The 21,009-nt window shown below is 40.1% G+C and overlaps 1 protein-coding gene across 1 annotated transcript in view; it reads right to left on the reverse strand.

Annotated features, from left to right (window-relative positions):
- Positions 1-486: 486 nt before the first annotated feature.
- lrp12.L (LDL receptor related protein 12 L homeolog) overlaps positions 487-21,009 on the reverse strand; it is a 33,979-nt gene continuing 13,456 nt past the window's right edge. The window contains exons 2-7 of the mRNA XM_018268204.2: positions 14,835-14,888; positions 11,653-11,788; positions 9,933-10,135; positions 5,847-6,939; positions 4,255-4,387; positions 487-1,483 (exon numbers count right to left, since the gene is read on the reverse strand). Of these exons, the coding sequence (XP_018123693.1) occupies positions 644-1,483; positions 4,255-4,387; positions 5,847-6,939; positions 9,933-10,135; positions 11,653-11,788; positions 14,835-14,888 (2,459 nt within the window). The 3' untranslated portion in view covers positions 487-643. The remainder of the gene's footprint in view (positions 1,484-4,254; positions 4,388-5,846; positions 6,940-9,932; positions 10,136-11,652; positions 11,789-14,834; positions 14,889-21,009) is intronic.

Consider the following 21,009-nt stretch of genomic DNA (forward strand, 5'->3'; position numbering starts at 1 on the left):
CCCCTTTAATACAGATGTACAGACCGTGATATTAAGCATTACGATCCGCCAATACATGGGCTCACCAGCTCATGACACTAGGCAGCAACTTAATAATAATTGGTAATTGGGTTTGATTTTACTGGAGTTGATTTGACTTGAGTGGGGTGTAAAATCTCTCTCTCTCTAGGAACATGAAAAATAAAGAAAATTTGAGCTGACAACGTACAACAATTTCCAGTAAGGCTGGAAGCAGCAGTACAACAGCAGAGTAGCATAAACATGCCTACTTCACAGCCAAAAAGAGGATGCAGAGAGTTGCAGGTGAACTCAGATTGGATATGCCAACGTTACAACCAGAGAGCGGATTCTGCAGGACCTTTATCATCATGACCTTGTATCAGTAAGGGAATTAAGTGCTCACAGAGCCATTCGAAAGCTACCGGTCTATAGTGTAAACTATACAATGAATTCCATACCGCCATTAGGTATATAAACCACATCACATTTTGGGTTTATAGCAGACACTGTAATAAACCCAAGGTACCCCATGTGGCTTTAAGCCTTCAGTGACGTCGATCCCTTGAACATTTCCAGGGAATGATTGTGAGTCTGTGAAATATAAAACAGTGACTAGATATTGCTCCAAACAGTCTATTTGTCTCTAACAGAGTAACATCGCCTCGTCGTCGCTAGTCTCGTTTTTTAGCACCGCTTCCATACAGGTGTCGGGGATCTGAGCTGTGTGTACTATTCCGCAGCACTCGCAGGGCCCGTCGCATGGCCTAATTCCTTGATGCGTTGCACTGTGTGCCTGGCAATTCCCTGGCCCCTGCTCACATGCAATATCAAGTAGAGGTCTGCTACAGTCATTGAGATCAATGTCTACCGCTGGGATCAGCATTTCTACATCATCATCCTCGTCTCTCCCATTTCCACTGCCGTCGAGCTGCCTTAGAGGACTTTGGTTCTGGCTCGCAGCGCTCGACCTCCCAAGAGTAATTCGTACCCAGCGCAATCCTTGAGTCATTCTGCTGAGGGCGCTACTAAGCTGCTGACGTGCCGGACTGACAACAGAAGGTTCTGAGGAAGGAGCGTCTCTCGCATTATCTATTGTGTTGTTGGAAGTCTGAGTAGAACTCCCTCCATTCGTATTTACCATGGCTTCTACAGCAGCAGCAGGAGGAGTTTTTCGGGGTAAAGGGGCAACAACTCCCCCGACTGCTCCTTGTGTATCTCTCCTTTCATTTTCTGCATCGGTACCAGCCTCTACTGAGAAGAGTCCTCGATGGGAGTTACTGCGTTCCCCTTCTCTGCCCGTGCTCTGGCTCGCAGCGCTGTCTACGTCGGTGGAGACCAATGCTAAGGAGCTGGAATTGCGAGAGCGCACAAAATTGAAAATTCTGTTCCAAATGTTGCTGGACCTGCCGGCTATTGGCAGTCTAATAGATGTGAATCCAAGCTGGGATCGGACGGCAAGTCTCAGATTTTCCAACACCGAGGCCTAGGAAAGATTAAAACAGTTTCAGTGAAGGGAACATCATCATCTGCAAGGGCCTATAAGAAATGGACAGTATTTCAGCCAAACATTAAAGGGGAGCTATCGTGAAAATAAAAATTTTATATTAGCTTCAGCATACTGAAATAAGAAAGTTTTCGAAATACAATCAATTAAAAATTCTGTACCGTTTCAGAAATAATCAAGTTTATATTCACTATTCCTCTCTCAGCATCTGTTTCTCCTCATTCTGTCTTCATGGAGGTGTTGGGTGTCACATGAATGATCCAATATATCTTATAGGGGGGCTTATTTTGCCTAGAATATGTATAAGAGCTCACTCGATTAAAATCACCAGAAATTCTGTCTCTCTACATGCAGAATTTGTGCAAAGGGCAGTTATTTTGTTTGTACTGGAATCAGTTATTTGAGTGAGCTCTAATATATCTGCTAGGAAACGAAGCACCCCTATAAGATATATTGGATCATTCATCTGACGCATGAAGACAGAATGAAGAGAAACAGATGCTGAGAGAGGAATAGTGAATATAAACTTGATTATTTCAGAAATAATGCAACATTTGTAATTGATTGTATTTAGAAAGTTTCTTACTTCAGTATGAGGAAGCTTATATTAAATTTTCATTTTCGCTAAAGTTCCTCTTAAGAGTCCAGGAAATGTATTTATGCTCCTGTATACAATGTTCGCTTATTCTACCATAAAATCCGGACTGAAGGAGAGAGGGAGAAGATTCAGCACTCCCAGACATATGGGTGAACATGAAGGAAGAACACTGTAAAGAATATTATGTATCATCCTTTCTCATGAGGCAACTTCGGAAAACGAAGCGCCGCGAGTGACATGCCGCTGGCGATTTTTCATTCTAGCAGGTGGAAGGCAGGGGAAAGCAGTTTGTTATAGTTTATACAGGAGCAGTGACCAGCTCCATGTTGTAGCTCCCACCCTTCCCACTGGTGTGTAATAAAAGGGCAACTAAGTTTGGGAGTTTTACTTTGAAAGCAGCTAGTAAGTTGCAGGTAAAACTTGTAAAATGTATAATGAAGCAATAGAATTCTTAATGAATCAGATAAAATTGAGAGTAGGACTGGCCAGATATGGGATGACTTTGACGTAGTTGGCAGCTTAAATATATTGCAATATATGGACAAACAATCCCTGTTTTGTTTAAAGGGTAAGGCATTTTTCAGTAGCTGTATGCACAAAATGTCTCTGTCTTAAATATATTGATAATGGGTCAAGTGCAGAAGACTCTTGTATTTGACAAATAACTTTTTTTGCAACTGCTTTATATTTAAATATTTCCAGTATTATTTGTCAAGAGCTTCCCTTCCTGGTCTGCTGCTTATTTTTTTCTGTGTGAAAACAGCCAAAAAGTAAGGATATATGTCTCTCTAATCCCCTGGATACCTCTTGTACTAGCTATGCGGGTAAGGGTGTAAATCCTGCTAGACAGGAGACTAGAAATTATCTTAGCACTCTGGTCTCTCACATAAACATCCTCTATTACAGAGAACCCAGGAATGGAGGGCAGCTTTCAAATGAAAAGATTTATGCCAAAAAATAGCCGCCTTCCACAGCCTGCATGACATGATTTCCCTATCCTAAATACAGAAGGAACGAGTAAACAGATCAGCACCATGCACAGCCATACTCAAGAATATGTTATCCTTTTGATTTTTTTAATAGTTCCCCTAAACTAAAGCTTAACTAAAGAAGTAGCCAGAAATTGTACATTACGTTTTGGGCTTCTGTACCAGCCCAAGGCAACCACAGTCCTTTAGCAGTAAAGATCTGTGTCTCCAAAGATGCCCCAGTAGCTCAGAATCTTCTTTTCTGCTGATTCACTGCACATGCTCTGTGATGCTGTCACTTACTGAGCTTAGGGACCCACTCACAATATACAATACACATAGAATAGAAATGTCACAATATAAGGCTGATTAGTAATTAATACAGATAATTACTACATGACAGCAGAGAAACCAATGCAATTAGCATTAGAATCAGCCCTGTAGCATCAGCTTATATTACAGGCCAACCTCATTTTCTGCTGGATGATTAGTGACGACCCCTAAGTTTAGCTTCTCAATAGCTGCTCAGAGCCCACTGAGCATGTGAGTGTCACAGACACTTTCCAAGTTGGTGACCCCCTGTGACAAGTTTGAAGTCCTGGATCATTGCTGCTATTGACAAGCTGAAACTTTAAGACTGGTGCAATAAGGTCATAATATAAAGGATTTCATTTTTAGCCATATTCATTTTTATGATTTAGTTCTCCTTTAAACACTTCACAGTTCCATAAGGAGCATATAGTTCACTCATGCAGGGCTGCTGTAAATATTAGGGATGCACCGAATCCGCTATTTTGGATTCGGCCAAACCCCCGAATTCTTTGTGAAGATTAGTATGAATACCTAACCAAATCCTAATTTGCATATGCATTTTTTGTTTTGTGACAAAAAGTCACACGATTTCCCTCCCGCCCCTAATTTGCCATATGCAAATTAGGATTTGGATTCGGTTTGGCCGGGCAGAAGGATTCGGCCGAATCCAAATCCTACTGAAAACAGTGAATCCTGCCCGAATCCCGAACTGAATCTTTGATTCGGTGCATCCCTAGTAAATGTAGGCTTGTACAGTAGCCCTATTACTAAGGAGCACCTGGAAAGACTTTTTTTTTTATTTAGAATTAGTAGTAGTAGAACCAAGTATAGGGGAATGTTTTTGCTTTAAAGATCAACGCAAAACAAAGTACCTGGTTCGTGGAACACGCTGGAAAGTCTTCAACTGGCGGAATTAAGCCTTGTGCAATCAACTGTCCGTAAGAAGGGGGAGCCTCCCTCCTAAGTAAATCAGCTTCGACTCTTGAGAGTTGTGTTTCGAAAGATCTTTAAGGGTTAAATAAAGAAGGAATTAAGAAGACTGTTAGTAGATATCAGCAAAAAGAAAAATATAATTTGCAATCAGGAAAACTAGAGCTCTCTTTTACTGAACAGGGGATGTCAGGGGGTCACAAGACGGCAGTTATAAAAGAGGTCTCCTTGTGAACGACAGTTACCTTGTCATAGAGCAGGAAAGAAAAGGCAACTGTATCTCAAGGAGGGGGATATAAAATACAGTGACTCCTCAATTTTAATTTCTCACATTTTACATTTTTATGTGTGGTCCCACCAATTTATAATGCATGTCAATGGGTGCTTTTCCTTGATTTGAAGTAATGTTTTCCTGGATTTTACATCAAAATTTTGTCCTGATGTACCCAAAAACTGCCTTCTTTTTTTTATAAATGTTATTTTTTTGACATAAAGAGTTATAAAATACTAACTAGATGTATATTTTGCCATGATTCTGCCTGTAAATGGTCAATTGCAATTAGTCTGCCCCTTATACAGTCCTGCAGCAATCACTTATTGATTTAGGTTGTGTATGTGACTGACACAGAGTCTTGCACATGCCCCACATAGTGTAACATTAACACTGAAATACTTAACCCTTGTTATTAACACAGTTAATATTTATCTCAAAGTAAAATGGACTCCTGTGCTTATATCCTTTTCAGCACTTGAGGAAAAAGTTAACTTTAAAACATTTCCATAATTTTTCTGATTTTGCACAATTTTTTCCTGGTCCCCTGAAAAACGTAAAATGGGGGTTCTACTGCATCATAAATAAAAACGGAAGTAAATTGAATAATTTCCTGTTACCTAAACATTAGAACAGGAGAATACAAGCTTACCGTATGCACAGTACATTGCGTCAATATTTGCATGCTTTTGTCTGGACAGGCCGACTTGCAGGAGAAATATGCAGAAAAAAATGTTGTTCAGTGCATACCTTGTGCACTTTTGCCTTATACAGTAGAACCCCCATTTTATGTTTTTCAGGAGACCAGAAAAAAGTGGTGTAAAATCCAGGAAAATGTCAAATCAGGGAAATGTATTATGCATAATATATAGGTGGGACTACAAAACAACAAAGTAAAATGAGGGAAAACTTAAAATCAGGGCAGATAAAATTTTACTGTAATTTATGCCAGTAAATTAATTAAATGGTAAACTCTATGGGGCATGGCCCCCTTCCTACGGTGACTCATACCACTACACTTAGGGGCATATTTATCAAGGGTCGAATCTCGAATTGAAAAAAACGTAGAAATTTGAATTCAAAAAGACCAACCAAATTTAAGTCGCAGTTTTTTTTGGTCGAATAGGTCCGTACATTTGGCATTAGCCTTAGGGGGTTATATTATAGCAGTGGCAACTTTGCTCTGGTTTATTTGCTTTCTTGTTATTTTCTCATCTTAGGGCCTGGGATTCATTACTGGAAGAATTTGGCGAGTTGTATTACCTGCGTTCAAACATGCGCAGAGAGTACAGTTTGCACGTGCACCCTAATGCAATGACGAGGAGAAGGCCGCAGATGAGACTCCCAATGACAGCAGCAGTGATGACTCTTGTAGGGACGATCACGGGGCAATTCTCCTCGTCGCTGCCATCCCCGCAGTCATCCTGAGAATCACAGACCCAGCTTTCAAAGACACAGCGGTTATTTTTACAGTGGAAGTTTCCCGGCTGGCAGAAGTAGCAGTTCTTCTCGTCTGAGCCATTCGGGCAATGATTCTGGTAGTTGCAACGGTCTGAACGTGGGTAACAGACTCCATTTCTAGAGCACGGAAACTCATCTTTTTGGCACATGGTGCAGTTCAACTCATCCCTGCCGTTTGGACAATGCCAGTAGCCATCACATCGCTGCTGTTCAGTGTAACAGCCCCAGTTGCCGCCACAAGGGATCTCCCAAGGCAAGCAGAAGCCGTCCACCTGGTACGTCGCATTAAACCCTCTGGCTGCATTTACTTTATCTGCACAAAAATGGACTCGGATTTGCCCAGAGGAAGAAACTACGGTGAGTGGCACGTGAGAATCAAAAGCAGTCAGGACTCGCAAAAGATGACGTGGATTTTCTTCCAATCCATCATATATTTTGACATAATCCCCGTAACCGGTACCATCTAATTTGAAATCGGTAAAGCGCAAAATAACCTTGCGGCGATCACCGGTATCTATGAGCCATGTACAATTACTGCCAGGTGGATAGAAGTCCGGATAGTTCGGGGAGCTGAACGCGCCATAGAAATATTTCAACGACTGCCCACAGGTAGGGACGTCACAATCTAACTCGTCCCCCAAATCCAAGCAGTCGATGTTCCCATCACACTTTAAGGAGTTCGGTAGACATGTGTAGGCCTTAGTGAAGCGTGAAAGACACTGAAATTGGCTAACTGTGCAAGGCTGGAAGGAAGACAACGTGGGCCGTTTGGCTTTGGCACAAATCTTTTCATCAGATCCGTCTCCGCAATCATCCATGCGATTACACATGAACATTTCCGGGATGCATTTTCCGTTGTTGCAACGGAATTGGTCACTCTCGCATTTCTTCTTTCCTTAAAAGTGAAGGAGAAAAAGAGAAGGGAACAATTCTTATGAGGATATAATAAAAACCTCTTCAATAGATTCAGAGAACAGCAACCAAATTAAAGGAAAATTATACCCCCAAAATGAATACTTAAGAATACTTATACTTAAGCAACAGATTATATATTAGTTTATATCAAATTGAATGACATATTAAAGAATCTTACCAAACTGGAATATATATTTACATAAATATTGCCCTTTTACATCTCTTGCCTTGAACCACCATTTCGTGACTCTATCTGTGCTGCCTCAGAGATCACCTGACCAGAAATACTACAACACTAACTGTAACAGGAAGAAGTGTTGAAGCAAAAGGCAGAACTCTGTCTGTTAATTGGCTCATGTGACCTTACATGTGGTTTGTATGTGTGCACAGTGAATCTTACGATCTCAGGGGGCGGCCCTTATTTTTTAAAATGGCAATTTTATGATTACCCAATGGCACATACTACTAAAAAAGTATATTATTATGATAATGGTTCATTTACATGAAGCAGGGTTTTACACATGAGCTGTTTTACTCAGTATATTTTAATAGAGACCTACAGTGTTTGGGGGGTATAGTTTTCCTTTAAAGGAATTGTTCAGTATAAATAAAAAGTGGGTATATAGCTAGAAACAGTTTTTATTTTGCACAGCCTAATATAGTTAGAAATATTATATATAAAGGCTGGAGTGACTGCATGTGTAACATAATAGCCAGAACACTACGTCCTGCTTTTCAGCTCTCTAACTCTGAGTCAGTCAGTGACCTGAAGGGGGCCCACATGGGACTTAACTCTCTCTTGGTTTCCACTCATTGGTTACCAGGCAGTAACCAATCAAAGGCTTGAGGGAGGTCATAACTGTTGCTTTTGAATTTGAGCTGAATGCTGAGGACCAATTGCAAACTCACTGAACAGTTATGTCCCATGTGGCTGCCCTTAAAGTTGTTGACTAACTCAGAGTTAGAGAGCTGAATAGCAGGAAGTGTTCTGGCTGTTATGTTACACATCCAGTCACTCCAGCCTTTATACATTACATTTTTGGGTAACTAGCTATATTATAAACAGTTTTTATTTACCCAGTTTTTATTTTTGCACTGAACTGTTCTTTTAAGGGCATGACTATTAACCCTAGAAGGAAGCCACTTTACATTAGGTCTATGGAGATTTTCATTTATCCAGGTTATGATATGCATCTAGTACAAAGAAGTCTACAGCAACTGGAAAACATTTCACCACTAATCCAAGTGGCTTCTTCAGTTCAGCCGTTTTTATAGTACCAAGACCCTTTACGCCCTTGATGATCATGTATAAATAAAAGATCCATAAAAATATTTGTCTAATGAACGTTTCTTTTTTAACATCAACATATGAAGAGTGTATTTCTACTGCATGGACAATCAGGTTATGGAATGACCTAGGGAAAGTTATCGCAATTTATTATTTATTAGTGGCGTTCAAAATTGGCTAGTTGCTCGTTACATAAAATAATTACCGACTGATCCATTGTTCTGGAAATATTTTGCAGCCCCCTGTTAAGAATTATCACGAAGCCAGGAAAGTTACAGAAAATAATGCAAGTCATGATGTTATCTATTGTTACAGGTATGGGACCAGTTATACAGAATGCTCAGGACCTAGGGTTTTCTGGAGAATGGATCTTTCGGTAATTTGGAACTTCTTACCTTAAGTGGACTAGAAAATTATGTAAACATTAAATAAACCCTTAGAGAGTTGTAGTTCCACAACCTCATATGGTCTCAATTGACCTTTAGTGCAGCTAGCCTTTTACACTTCACCATGTGAAGTTGGTCATGGTGACTACTTACAGAAGATCAGAATAATTTGTGCATATCAGAATTTGTAGAGTATAAAGCTTTAGTTTAGCTTTTTAGTGGTTAAAACAGGCAAAACATCTCTCTCCGTTTAGTCCTGGTTGTTATAAGTGTCTTTAGTGGTTTGCAGTTCAGGTTCCGACCAGCGTTGCCTTTACACGCCACTTCACTCGTTACTTCCTGGGCGCTCGGGTATGACGTCAGCCAACTATGCCTTACGCATTTTGTCGCTTAGCGACTTCATCAGAGGCTTTCCGTAGGCGAAGATTCTTCTCTAAGCCTCTTTAAAGGATTGGTTGTCATGGTTACGCGTCCTCCCGACTTTCTCTATTTCCCACTTCCTTTCTCATGCGGGCGGACGCGTCTCCAAGGCAACCAATCCTTTTAAGAGGCTTAGAGAAGAATCTTCGCCTACGGAAAGCATCTGATGAAGTCTCTAAGCGACTATAGAACTGCCAATTCTAAGCAACTTTTCAATTGGTTTTCATGATTTATTTTTTATAGTTATTTGCCTTTTTCTTCCGACTCTTTGCAGCTTTCAAACAGGCGTTGCTGACTCCCTTCTAAAAACAAATGCTCTGTAAGGCTATAAATGTATTGTTACTTTTTATTACTGATCCTTCTATTCAGTCTGTCTGCTATTCATATCCCATTATGCATTCAAATCAATGCATGGTTGCTGGGGTAACTTGGTCCCTAGTTACCAGATTGGTTAAGATGCATATAGAAGAGCTGCTGAATAAAAAGTTAAATAACTCTTCAATAATAAAAAATTAAAACAAATTGCAAATTGTCTCAGAATATCACTCTCTACATCATACTAAAATTTACCTCAAAGGTGAATAACACCTTTAACAATTCAGATTATTTGGATATAATATGGGAGAAGGTCTTTCTGTAATACAGAGCTTTATGGATATTGGGTTTCCAGATAATGGATCAGATACCTGTACCGTAAGTATACAAGTACTGTACTTTGTGTTCCATTTCTTTCACAAAATTTAAATATTTTTGGCTTTCCTTCATATTTCTATTAGTAAATAGGGATGGGAGCTACCATGCTTTGCAATTGGCCAAGGACTAAATACCCTAAATGTTATAAGGGAGGGGGGTTCTATGAATGTGATGCAACAGACGTACCGGCCAAATAGGACAAGAGAAAGCCCTTTCTGGAAACATGCTCGTCTGAATGGAACTTGACCCACACATGGTCTTGCAAGGAGGTGTAAGGTGCTGGAATTGTAGAGCCACATGCCTTGGCGCCATCATAGTTTTGAGACGGTCCTATAGTCAACCAATCAAAACTACATGTGGCAGATCCCTGGATATCAAATTCTTGAAAACTGAATGGACAATAAAAACAAAATACATACATAATTATTAAGAAAAACCCTTCACTGCTGAGTGGTGCATACGAACAGTTATTTGGCCTGTTTACAGCATCCTTCCAGAGACACGTATACAGACCCATTAGGACTGGCTCTTCAACTAACAACTATTTCCACCCGTCTAGTCTCCGAAGAAGCATCCATTGCAATGTGCACATGATTTACTAAACTGTTGCTACTTTTGCATCCATATTAATGGATCAGACTCAAGTGCAATAGATGCAAAGCTCCTGCTTTCATGCTGAAACTCACGGGAAAATAAATGCTGCATTGTAGGAAGAATCAGCTATTTACATCTGAAAATTGCATTTTGAACTTTTATTAATGATCCTGCAGATGTCTGCTTTCATTATTCCAAGTGCAATAGAGCAGTTAGGTTCATCTTTGATGTGTTTGATAGGAGTTACCGGTTTATGACAAACTATACTACCTGAATGATTTAAGGGGTTATTGACCTTACAACACTTTTTCCAGTTCAGTTGGTTTCAGATTGTTCACCAGAAATATTGAACTGAAAGAGCAATTTTTCACCTTCTAAATCTGCACGGGGGGGGGGGGGGGTCGTCGACTCTCTAAACTGTTCTAAATTGATACATTTAGTGGATACATTTCTTTTCTGAGCAGAATCTCTGGGTTTCATTAAAGGCAGCTGTTAGAATGGATACAATAATTACTAATACTCCACAGATGCTGCTGAGAAATGGATCAACTCAATGTTGCAAATTTGTAACCATGCAGAATCTGCACCTGAATTACTGAGCTGCCACTAGAGTCCTGCAGCAGGTCGGGTACCCAAAAAAAAACAAACGGGCACCCTGCGGAATGAGGGGAGGATTTTCAGGTGCGGGTATAGCCACAGGTCTCATCTAAATTTCTTATCTTATGTAATATTATTTTTATTTTACTCCTTTTAAAGTTTTACAAAACTTATTTCTGTCCCCGCCCACTTTTGATGACGGTTTGCAGCACCATCACTTCCTGTTTGATGGTGGTTGGCGGGTGCGGATAAGTCAATTGCGGGTCCGGATCAAAGTTGGTAAATATTTGGGTTGCTGTGCGGGTTTGGGTCTTAGAAATTGGTTCCGCACAGGACTCTAGTTGCCATACCAGAGACTGGGACATTAAACTTTAAACTTAGATTTTGGAAAAACAGTAAAAAATGGAAAGTATTTCTGGAGAACAGTCTAAAACAGTGCTTGGAAGGTGAACAACCCCTTTCAAGGGTTAACAAGCATCTGGCTACAATTAAATCCTACTAAAGCTCAGTCAGCAATTCCAATGAAGTGTGATGCTAGAACCCAAAAATATAGACAGCCTGCCCATGCTGACAGTTGGTTAGTTAGTTCATATTCTGTAACTAGCCGGGAGGTCTGAGACTTTACCACCTGCATTATACTGGACCAGTAACAATGAAGTATCACTTAAATCCATATGCAAGTATTTATGAGCAGAGAAGACATGGTATTACCCACCTGATTGTAATTATTTCCCCAGGGCCGGCTCGGATGTACCAACTACAGTTGATCCTTGCTGGGTATTCTGTCGGCCATCCAGGGCTTGTGATAATGCCACTCTTGTCCCTAATCTGTTCAGGAATTCCCCCACACGCTGCATTCAAATAAATGGGAAAGTTACATCAAACACAGAAGGAAAAGCAATTAAGTTAAAGGGGTGGTTCACCTTTTAGTTAACTTTTAGAATGTTATAGAATGGTTAATTCTAACCAACTTTTCAACTGGACTTCATTATTTATTTTTAATAGTTTTTTAATTATTTGCCTTTTTCTTCTCTTTCCAGCTTTCAAATGAGGGTCACTGGCCCCCCCATCTAAAAAACAAATGCCCTGTAAAGCTACAACTGTATTGTTATTGCTACTTTCTATTACTCACCCTTTTATTCAGGCCCTCCCTTATTTAAATTTGGGTCTCTTGCTCAAATCAGGATATGGTTGCTAGGTTAATTTGGACCCTAGCAACCACTTTGCTGACACAAACTGAAGAGCTAAATAACTCAAAACCCACAAATAATAAAAAATGAAAATAAATTGCAAATTGTCTCAGAATATCACTCTCTACATCATACTAAAAGTTAACATAAAGGTGAACAACCTCTTTAAGATGAAACAGTCCATCGATGAGGATATCTGTGAATATTGTACCAAACTGTGTATGGCAGATATAATACTAATAACTGCACTACATCATTTGCAGAGGCAGAATTGTGGCTGGACTAAGGGAAGCTCCTTGCTAAGTATTAACGGATAAAATTCTGTGCAAAGTCTCCATACGATCCCAGCTCTAAAGTCTCATTAACAGAGTTACAAACTGCTTTACGCTCAGTAGATGGCACTGTGCAATCTACATCACACAGCAGGCAGATTTAATGGGCCAGGTTTCAGCAAGCTGGCATTAAATTGGGACTGCGGATGTAACCATTTAGGTTGTCATGTACAATATCAAGCGGAGAATAGAGACAATGCACCTTGAATACGCATCACAGAAGGGGCAGAGGATCCTCGCCTTGCAGAAAAAGGCCGTAGGTTTATTAAAGCAGCAGCACAAATTCTGATGTAAAACAAGGTATCTGAAATATGCTGCCGACAAATGGATAGGGGGAAGCAGTATTCTTTAGCGTTTCTATCTTTTGGATGTCTTAGAGAAATGTTATAAAAACTGCCAAACACTCCGGGTACAGAGCCAGTTCCTATCCTCTAGAACAGGAAGCAACGGGTTAGGGGATACCCAGAATCCGGAGAATTCTGGAACGTTTGTTGGGATCTGGATTTATTAAAATCTTTAGCGCTTAAAGGGGAACTATCACGAAAATGAAATATAAGCTTCAGCATACTGAAATAATACGTTTTCTAAATACAATCAATTAAAAATTCTGTATTGTTTCTGAAATAATCAAGTGTATCTCCACTTTCAGCATCTGTTTCTCTTTATTCTGTCTTCATGCAGCAGTTGGGTGTCAGATAATCACCGACAGTTAGATCCAATATATCTTATAGGGGGGCTCCTTTTGCCTAGAAAATGTATTGGAGCTCATTCTATTAAAATCACCAGACATCATGTCTCTCTACATGCAGGATTTGTGCAAAAGGCAGTTATTTTGTTAGCTCTTGTTTGTACTGGAATCAGTTATTTGAGTGAGCTCTAACACATCTGCTAGGAAGGAAGCCCCCTATAAAATATATTAGATCTAACTGTCAATGAATATTTGGCACCCAACTGCTGCATGAAGACAGAATGAAGAGAAACAGATGCAGAGAGAGGAATAGTGCAGATAAACTTGATTATTTCAGAAAGTATGCAAAATATTTAATTGATTGTATTTAGAAAGTTTCTTATTTTAGTAGGATGAAGCTTAAATACATTTTTGATTTTCAAGAAAGTTTCCCTCTAACAAACCAAATCTGAACTCTGGTCATAAATGTATCAATAAGATCATATCATTGAAAATGCATATTGTATTTAGAAAGTAATAAAGAAAACGTAATTCTAAGCAACTTTCCCATATACATTTATTACACATATTGAATGATGTCAAAGGGAAATGTGTCTCTAGATCTGACTCTTAAAACTATGCAGCAGAAGTCGGTTCTTCACCATATCTGAATATACAGGCACTGCTGATTTGTTTCAGAAGTGAGAACCAATTGTGCAGAGAATATGGACACAGAGATACTGCTTTCCATATCAATCACATTTACAAAAATTCCCATGATTTTAAGATTACATTACTGGAAATAATTAAAGATGTTTTAATTGGGAAAAAGATTTATTTGGGTGCAGTTCCCCTATAAATAAAAATAATAAGCTTGCTCAAATTTTTTTAAAAATCATTTGAAGCTGCACCCTCACTTTTCTTTTAAGCGCTGCCTGGTGCACTTTACATGCAGGGTTTAAAGGGATTGTTCATCTGTAAATTAACTTTTAGTATGACGTAGAGAGTGATATTCTGAGACAATTTGCAATTGGTTTTAATTTTTTATTAGTTGTGGTCTTTTAGTTATTGAGCTTTTTATTCAGCAGCTCTCCGGTTTGCATTATCAGCAATCTGGTTGCTAAGGTCCAAATGACCTTAGCAACCATACATTGGTTCAAATAAGTGACTGGAAAATGAATAGGAGAGGCCAATACATTTGTAGCCAAGCAGAGCATGGTTTTTAGACGGGGTCAGTGCCCCCATGTAAAAGCTGGAAAGATTCAGAAGAAAAAGGCAGAAAAAAAACGATAAAAAATAAACAATAAACCCCAATTGAAAAGTTGCTTGGCCATTCTATAACATACTAAAAGTTAACTTAAAGGTAAACCATCCCTTTTAATAAATGCTTTACAACAGTGATAAATACATATCGCCTGTGCCAGATGCAGCACAGTCTAGTCTTAATTTTTTAATTCCCCCTGGTGGCATATTGCAGTGGAGTATAAAAAGTGCTGCACTGAAGCAAAGGCATGAGGAGCCATGCAAATGTGTGGGAAGCAAGAGCATTCTTGCGAGCCAGCTAATACAGAGGTATGCATGGGAAGGACATGGCACTTTAGTAATTCCGACACTATTCCAGTTGCTGTAGCACAAAAATAAAACCCACGTATATCTGCAGTGAGTATCTCTATGCATGTAATTTATACATTACCCAGTAATGCCTTACCTACTGGCAGTCCCAACATGGGAACGTTGTCTGAACTCTCAAGGGCATTATTCCCTAGGATAAAAACAGAGAAAATCAGATAAATGCATTGGTTGTTTTGAAATAGCATTTGTAAAGTGTATTTAGCTCTCTGTACATTCCATGTTTGGTTATGTGGCACCCAGGGTTTGGATCCAAGGGACTTTTATCAGGGAAATATGGCAGTTAGGATGGAAAACCCCAGTGCTCCGGCTCAGGTAGGACAGTAGGCAAGCTAGTGGGGGTGCAGCGGCATGAGAGACTGGCATATCAAAATGGAATTTAAAAGGGACACTGTCATGGGAAAAATGTTTTTCTTTTTTCGAAATGCATCAGTTTTGAAAATCAGTGCACGGAAATCTGTTTCTCAAAAGAGCAAACAGATTTCTTTTATATTTAATTTTGAAATCTGACATGAAGTTAGACATATTGTCAGTTTCCCAGCTGCCCCCAGTCATGTGACTTGTGATATGATAAACTTCAGTCATTCTTTACTGCAAGTTGTGACATCACCCCCCCCCCCAGCAGCCCATTAGCAGAACAATGGGAAGGTAACCAGATAGCAGCTCCCTAAGGGCAGAGACACACTGGCAGATTCGGGGAGATTAGTCGCCCGGCGACAAATCACCTCTTCTTCGGGGTGACTAATCTACCCGAACTGCCTTCCGCCGGCTAGAATGAAAAACGCCGGCGGGAAGGCAATCAGAGCGATTTGTTTTCCAAAGCTGCCCAAAGTTTCCCTCGTGAGGCAACTTCAGTAAACGAAGCACTCAGAGGGCCTTCCCAGCAGCGATTTTCATTCTAGCCGGCGGAAGGCAGTTCGGGGAGATTAGTCGCCCCGAAGAAGAGGAGATTTGTCGGTGGGCGACTAATCTCCCCGAATCTGCCAGTGTGCCCTGACCCCAACACAAAATATGCAATGGTTAGCTTTTTTAAAAACCACAGTGTGGACCGCGCTGAAAATCTGTGTGTGTGTCCATGCCATAAGAACAACACTCAATGCTAAAATCCAAGTCCCACTGCAACACATTCAGTTACATTGATTAGGAGAAACAACAGCCTGTCAGAAAGCAGTTCCATCCTAAAGTGCTGGCTTTTTCTGAAAGCACATGACCAGGCAAAATTACCTGAGATGCACCTACACAGCAATATTATCAATTACAAAAAATACACTTGCTGGTTCAGGAATGAAATTTTACATGGTAGAGTGAATTAGTTGCACTGTAAACAGTATAATTTAGAAATCTACATCACATAAATCATGATCCCATTAAAATCATATTACAGAGACTAGAAATGGTTAACCAACTGTTATAGAGGGGTGGGGAATTTATTTAATTCATCAAAAAGGATGATGGGAAATGTTCTAGCTGACCCAGATTAGTAAGGCACGGCTTCCCTAAACAGGGAATGAAGTGTGCATGGGAAAGCCAATTAAGGGGGGGGGGGGGTAGGATCCCTATATATAGAACAATTCATTTTAAATCCATCTTGAAAATCGAGACAGATTTCAATTACTGGACCCAGAATATGGTTAATAAAGGCAACTATGCAATAAATGAATGTTCTCCATAGTCATCAAATAATCCCATTTACGGTCTATCAAAGAGAAAGAATAAATAGAATATATGGAATAAGGTTCTAAGTATTGTTTAAAGAGATCAAACACCTGACACAAGCCCAAACATATTCTATACTCGTGTATTATCTGAGGCACATAGACCCCCAGCAGCAAGGGCAGCCAGTAGACGGCCAACCATACTTGCTGTATACACTGTATTTGTGTATATAAAAAGTATAGGGACATACATTTGCAGAGAAGAGACTGGAGGTCTCCCTACTAGGGATGCACCAAATCCACTATTTTGGATTTTATCTGAACCCCCAAATCGTCTGCGAAAAAATCAACGAATACTGAATTGAATACTAATTTACATATGCAAATTAGGATTTGGATTCGGTTCGGCCAGTCAAAAGGATTCGGCCGAATCCTGCTGAAAAAGCCCGAATCCCAAACCAAATCCTGGATTCGGTGCATCCTACAACATACAATGGTCCTTGTGCTTATAAATGGATGGCGTGATTATTGTCTGTGCTTTATCTTCAAGCTTTGCCCTGCTCATGCAATACCTATGGCATCTCCCAACTAGTATGCCCAATTGCAGGCAGAAAATGAATCCTGGGCACACAGTAAGCTTTCTGTATAGCCATTCTCTATTCAAGCACAAACTTGGGACAGTTGTGCCTCTGCTATATTTATGAAGCAAATTTGACTTAACTGATATTATGATGTCACCTTGCAGCCATTACATCAACGACAGAAACGGGAAACTCGCTCTTCTTATAGCATCAAAGGGGGTAATCCTGCTAAAAACTATCCAGGTTTATAAAGGATAGCGGGTCATCTGGAACAAATTGGGATTTTCCCACGCAGAGAAGGAATGAGAGGGTGAAGCAGTTTCTACATATTTCTGCTGCTCCTGCCTGAATTCCAAGTTGTGTAAGGACCACATAAATCTCACATCTTAAAGGGAAAGTTTGTCCATGGTAAAAAGTTTTTAGTATTCCCATGTAGGGTCTGCAACGAAACTTAAAGGGATACTGTCATGGGAAAAAATTTATTTTCAAAACGCATTAGTTAATAGTGCTGCTCTAGCAGAATTCTGCACTGAAATCCACTTTTCAAAAGAGCAAACAGATTTTTTTATATTCAATTTTAAAAACTGACATGGGGCTAGACATATTGTTTCCAACTGCCCCCATTCATGTGACTTGTGCTCTGATAAACTTCAGTCAGTCTTTACTGCAAGTTCCCTTCCCCCCCCCCCAGCAGCCTAACAAAAGAACAATGGGAAGGTAACCAGATAGCAGCTCCCTAAAGGTGGCCATAGACACACAGATCGGACCGTACGAATCGAGGATTCGTACGATTTTCGGATCGTGTGTGGCGTGTGCCGACATCTTTCGCCCGGCGGAGATCGGTCGTTTGGTCGATCGGTCAGGTTTGATTTTGACCCGACCGATCCCGCCGGAGCTCATGGCACATCGTAATCTGATTGTTCGGCCATACGGCCGAACAATCAGATTACCCCCGATATAGCCATGCCTGTTAATGGCATATCGGGGAAAGATCCGCTCGTTTGGCAACATCGCCAAACGAGCGGATCTTTGCCTCTATGGCCACCTTAACACAAGACAACAGCTGCCTGGTAGATCTAAGAACAACACTCAATAGTAAAAGCAAAGTCCCACAGAGACTGATTCAGCTACATTAAGTAGGAGAGATAACAGCCTGCCAGAAAGAGTTCCATCCTAAAGTGCAGGCACAAGTCACATGACTGGGGGCAGCTGGGAAACTGACAATAAGTCTAGCCCCATGTCAGATTTCAAAATTAAATATAAAAAAATCTGTTTGCTCTTTAGAAAAATGGATTTCAGTGCAGAATTCTGCTGGAGCAGCACTTTTAACTGATGTGTTTGAAAAAACATGTTTTCACATGACAGTATCCCACCAAAAAGTCATGTCTAAAAACATAAAAAAAAGCATTGGTGCAATGGTGCACAAGGCAATTGTAAAAGTTTTATCATTTTTGGATGGCAGAATGGTCAAAAATACCCTGCCTTAACCCTGCTGGTGTACTCACTGGTCAGACATTTATTGCCTGGAAATGGAAAAGGATTTCAGAGAGATAATTGATAGTCCCGCACTGGGTGATTATTATTCAGCGTAATAGTGGTGCAATTTTTGCCTCTGCCAAGTTACTTATCTGGGATATTGTGATCTACTGGTCACCAGCCCAACATCTACTGGCAGGTTATGTTATACCTTTAGGCAGATCAAAAGATTTCAAGAATATACAGGATTTAGAATTCAAGATCTACTTTGTCATGCTAATAAAGGCAGCCGGTGGGATAGAAGAAAAGACATTTGTCTTTAAATTTAGGTAGAAACGAACTCAGTGGGAACTTGTAGTTTTTGTAAAGAACTGTGAATGGTTTTTAGGGCTAAATAAATAAATTATGATGATATATTTTCAACTCCTATCTTGCAATGCTGAAAGAAACTTTATATTTCTGTGACTAATTCCATATGACCTACCCATGACTAGCAGCTTGTTTGCATTAGTGGCCTCTTTAAAACAGACAGTACAGAGGGGGCTGAGTATAAATCACTGCCTAAGAAGGGTCTCAGTCCCACTTACCAACTGGAAACAGAGGGTCTCAGACAGGGGCCATGGGAAGGTCAGACGGATCGCTGTCTATTTCACTAACAGCTTCCAGATGGAGCAGCCACAAAACTACAACTCAAACACAGACTCCATTCTGCAGCCTCAAACTTGTGTGCTGCTCCCCCACCCACCACCAAAAAAAAAAAAAACCTTAGAACAGTGGGTAGTTTTATTATAGGGAGTGACCAACAGATGCATCCTTGGTTAGGACACTTCAAAAAGAAACTCTAGCTGTTCCTGTATGTCGTAATACTTTGTATTTTTATAAAGAAGCAAAAGTTTACTTTGTATTTCTTATTTCATGCTCTGCAGAACAAAACATGGCTGCATATAGATTTCACTTCCACACACGGTTTACTATGGATATGCTTTCGTATAGAAGTAAATAAATGAGTGTATAAATACTATGTTCTACTACTATGCCAACGGGATTGCAAATTTTTCTTCTCGGCATGTCTTATGTATCTGTGCCAGTGACCTTCTGAGCTAGAGTCCTGCAGCGGGTCGGGTACCCGCAAAAACCTTGCTGATCCCGGGTCACGGATCGGGTTGCGGATAAGGTACTTGCGGGTCCAAGCGGGTAAGTATGCGGGTTGGGGGTCTGGGTGCAGGTCGGGTTTAACAAATTGGTTCCGTGCAGGACTCTATTCTGAGCAACTAATGTTGGCTATTGGCACACTCCGATGTAGCCAAACGCTTACGATGAGAGAAAATATCAAAGTCAATGTTGCATTCTTAATACAGGTATGGAATCCGTTATCCGGAAACCAGTTATCCAGAAAGCTCAGAATTACGGAAAGGCCGTCTCCCATAGACTCCATTATAATCAAATCCAAATATTTTAAAATGATTTCCTTTCTCTCTGTAATAATAAAACAGTAGCTTGTACTTGATTCCAACTAAGATATAATTAATCCTTATTGGAAGCAGAACCAGGCTTCTGGGTTTATTTAATGTTTACATGATTTTCTAGTAGACTTAAGGCGTGAAGATAAAAATTACGGAAAGATCAGTTATCCGGAATACCCCAGGTCCCGAGCATTCTGGATAACAGGTCCCATATCTGTACACACCTATGTATACATACTGGGGGTCTAGCTGTTGTGTTGTGTCTACTTACTGAAGTACACCTGATATTCAGCAGTTGGTCAGCATTTATTGTAATGGAAATATTGGCGCACAAGTCATACTCGAAATATGTGGGAATTTCCATGTGGCTTTCAGGCTATAAAAGAGAGGGAGGTCGCTCTGCGGGGTTGTTTACAGCAATGGTATAAACAGATTGATGTCGGTGATGCACTCATACGTCGGTTGATTTGAGCACATTATATAAATGCCTTTATTTAAAGCCCACTTTTCAAAGATAAAAGTTATAAAAAACCCAGATGCCTCTCCCTTTAACCATCTGTAAAACACACAACATTGTTTTCCCATTTTAAAAAAAGCTGGATACCCATAGCAAAATGGCCTAAATGCTGGATGGGTGCAGAATTTGTGGGATAGTTCAGGGTATATTAGAGGGAAATAGTGGAAGCACTCAAGGCTAAATCAAAATATATTTAAATATAATGGAAGTGCTACTTACAATGCACTTCCCTGGGCCCCTGTCTCATAAGTAATTCAGTATAAATGCAAGTGCATGTTTACAAAACAGGGGTTTTTAGTTACCAAAGTTATGATCATAAAATTGAAAAGCCACCATACCACGTCAAGGTAAACCCCATATGGCGGTCCCTAACTTACTTATTAAAAAGAAATGTTTCTCTGCATAATAGCATTACCTGTGTTCAGTGTATGTTGAGCATTGGTTTCAATTTGAAGGCTGAATCCTCCCCCGCCAGTAAAGGCTTTTAAGAGAGAGTGATTGCCCAAACCAACGCCCACATTTAAAAGCATAGGACCACCATTAGTTTTAAGGGGTGGGTATG

The sequence above is a fragment of the Xenopus laevis genome, chromosome 6L (genome assembly GCF_017654675.1).
Source record: "Xenopus laevis strain J_2021 chromosome 6L, Xenopus_laevis_v10.1, whole genome shotgun sequence".
Lineage (NCBI taxonomy): Eukaryota > Metazoa > Chordata > Amphibia > Anura > Pipidae > Xenopus > Xenopus laevis.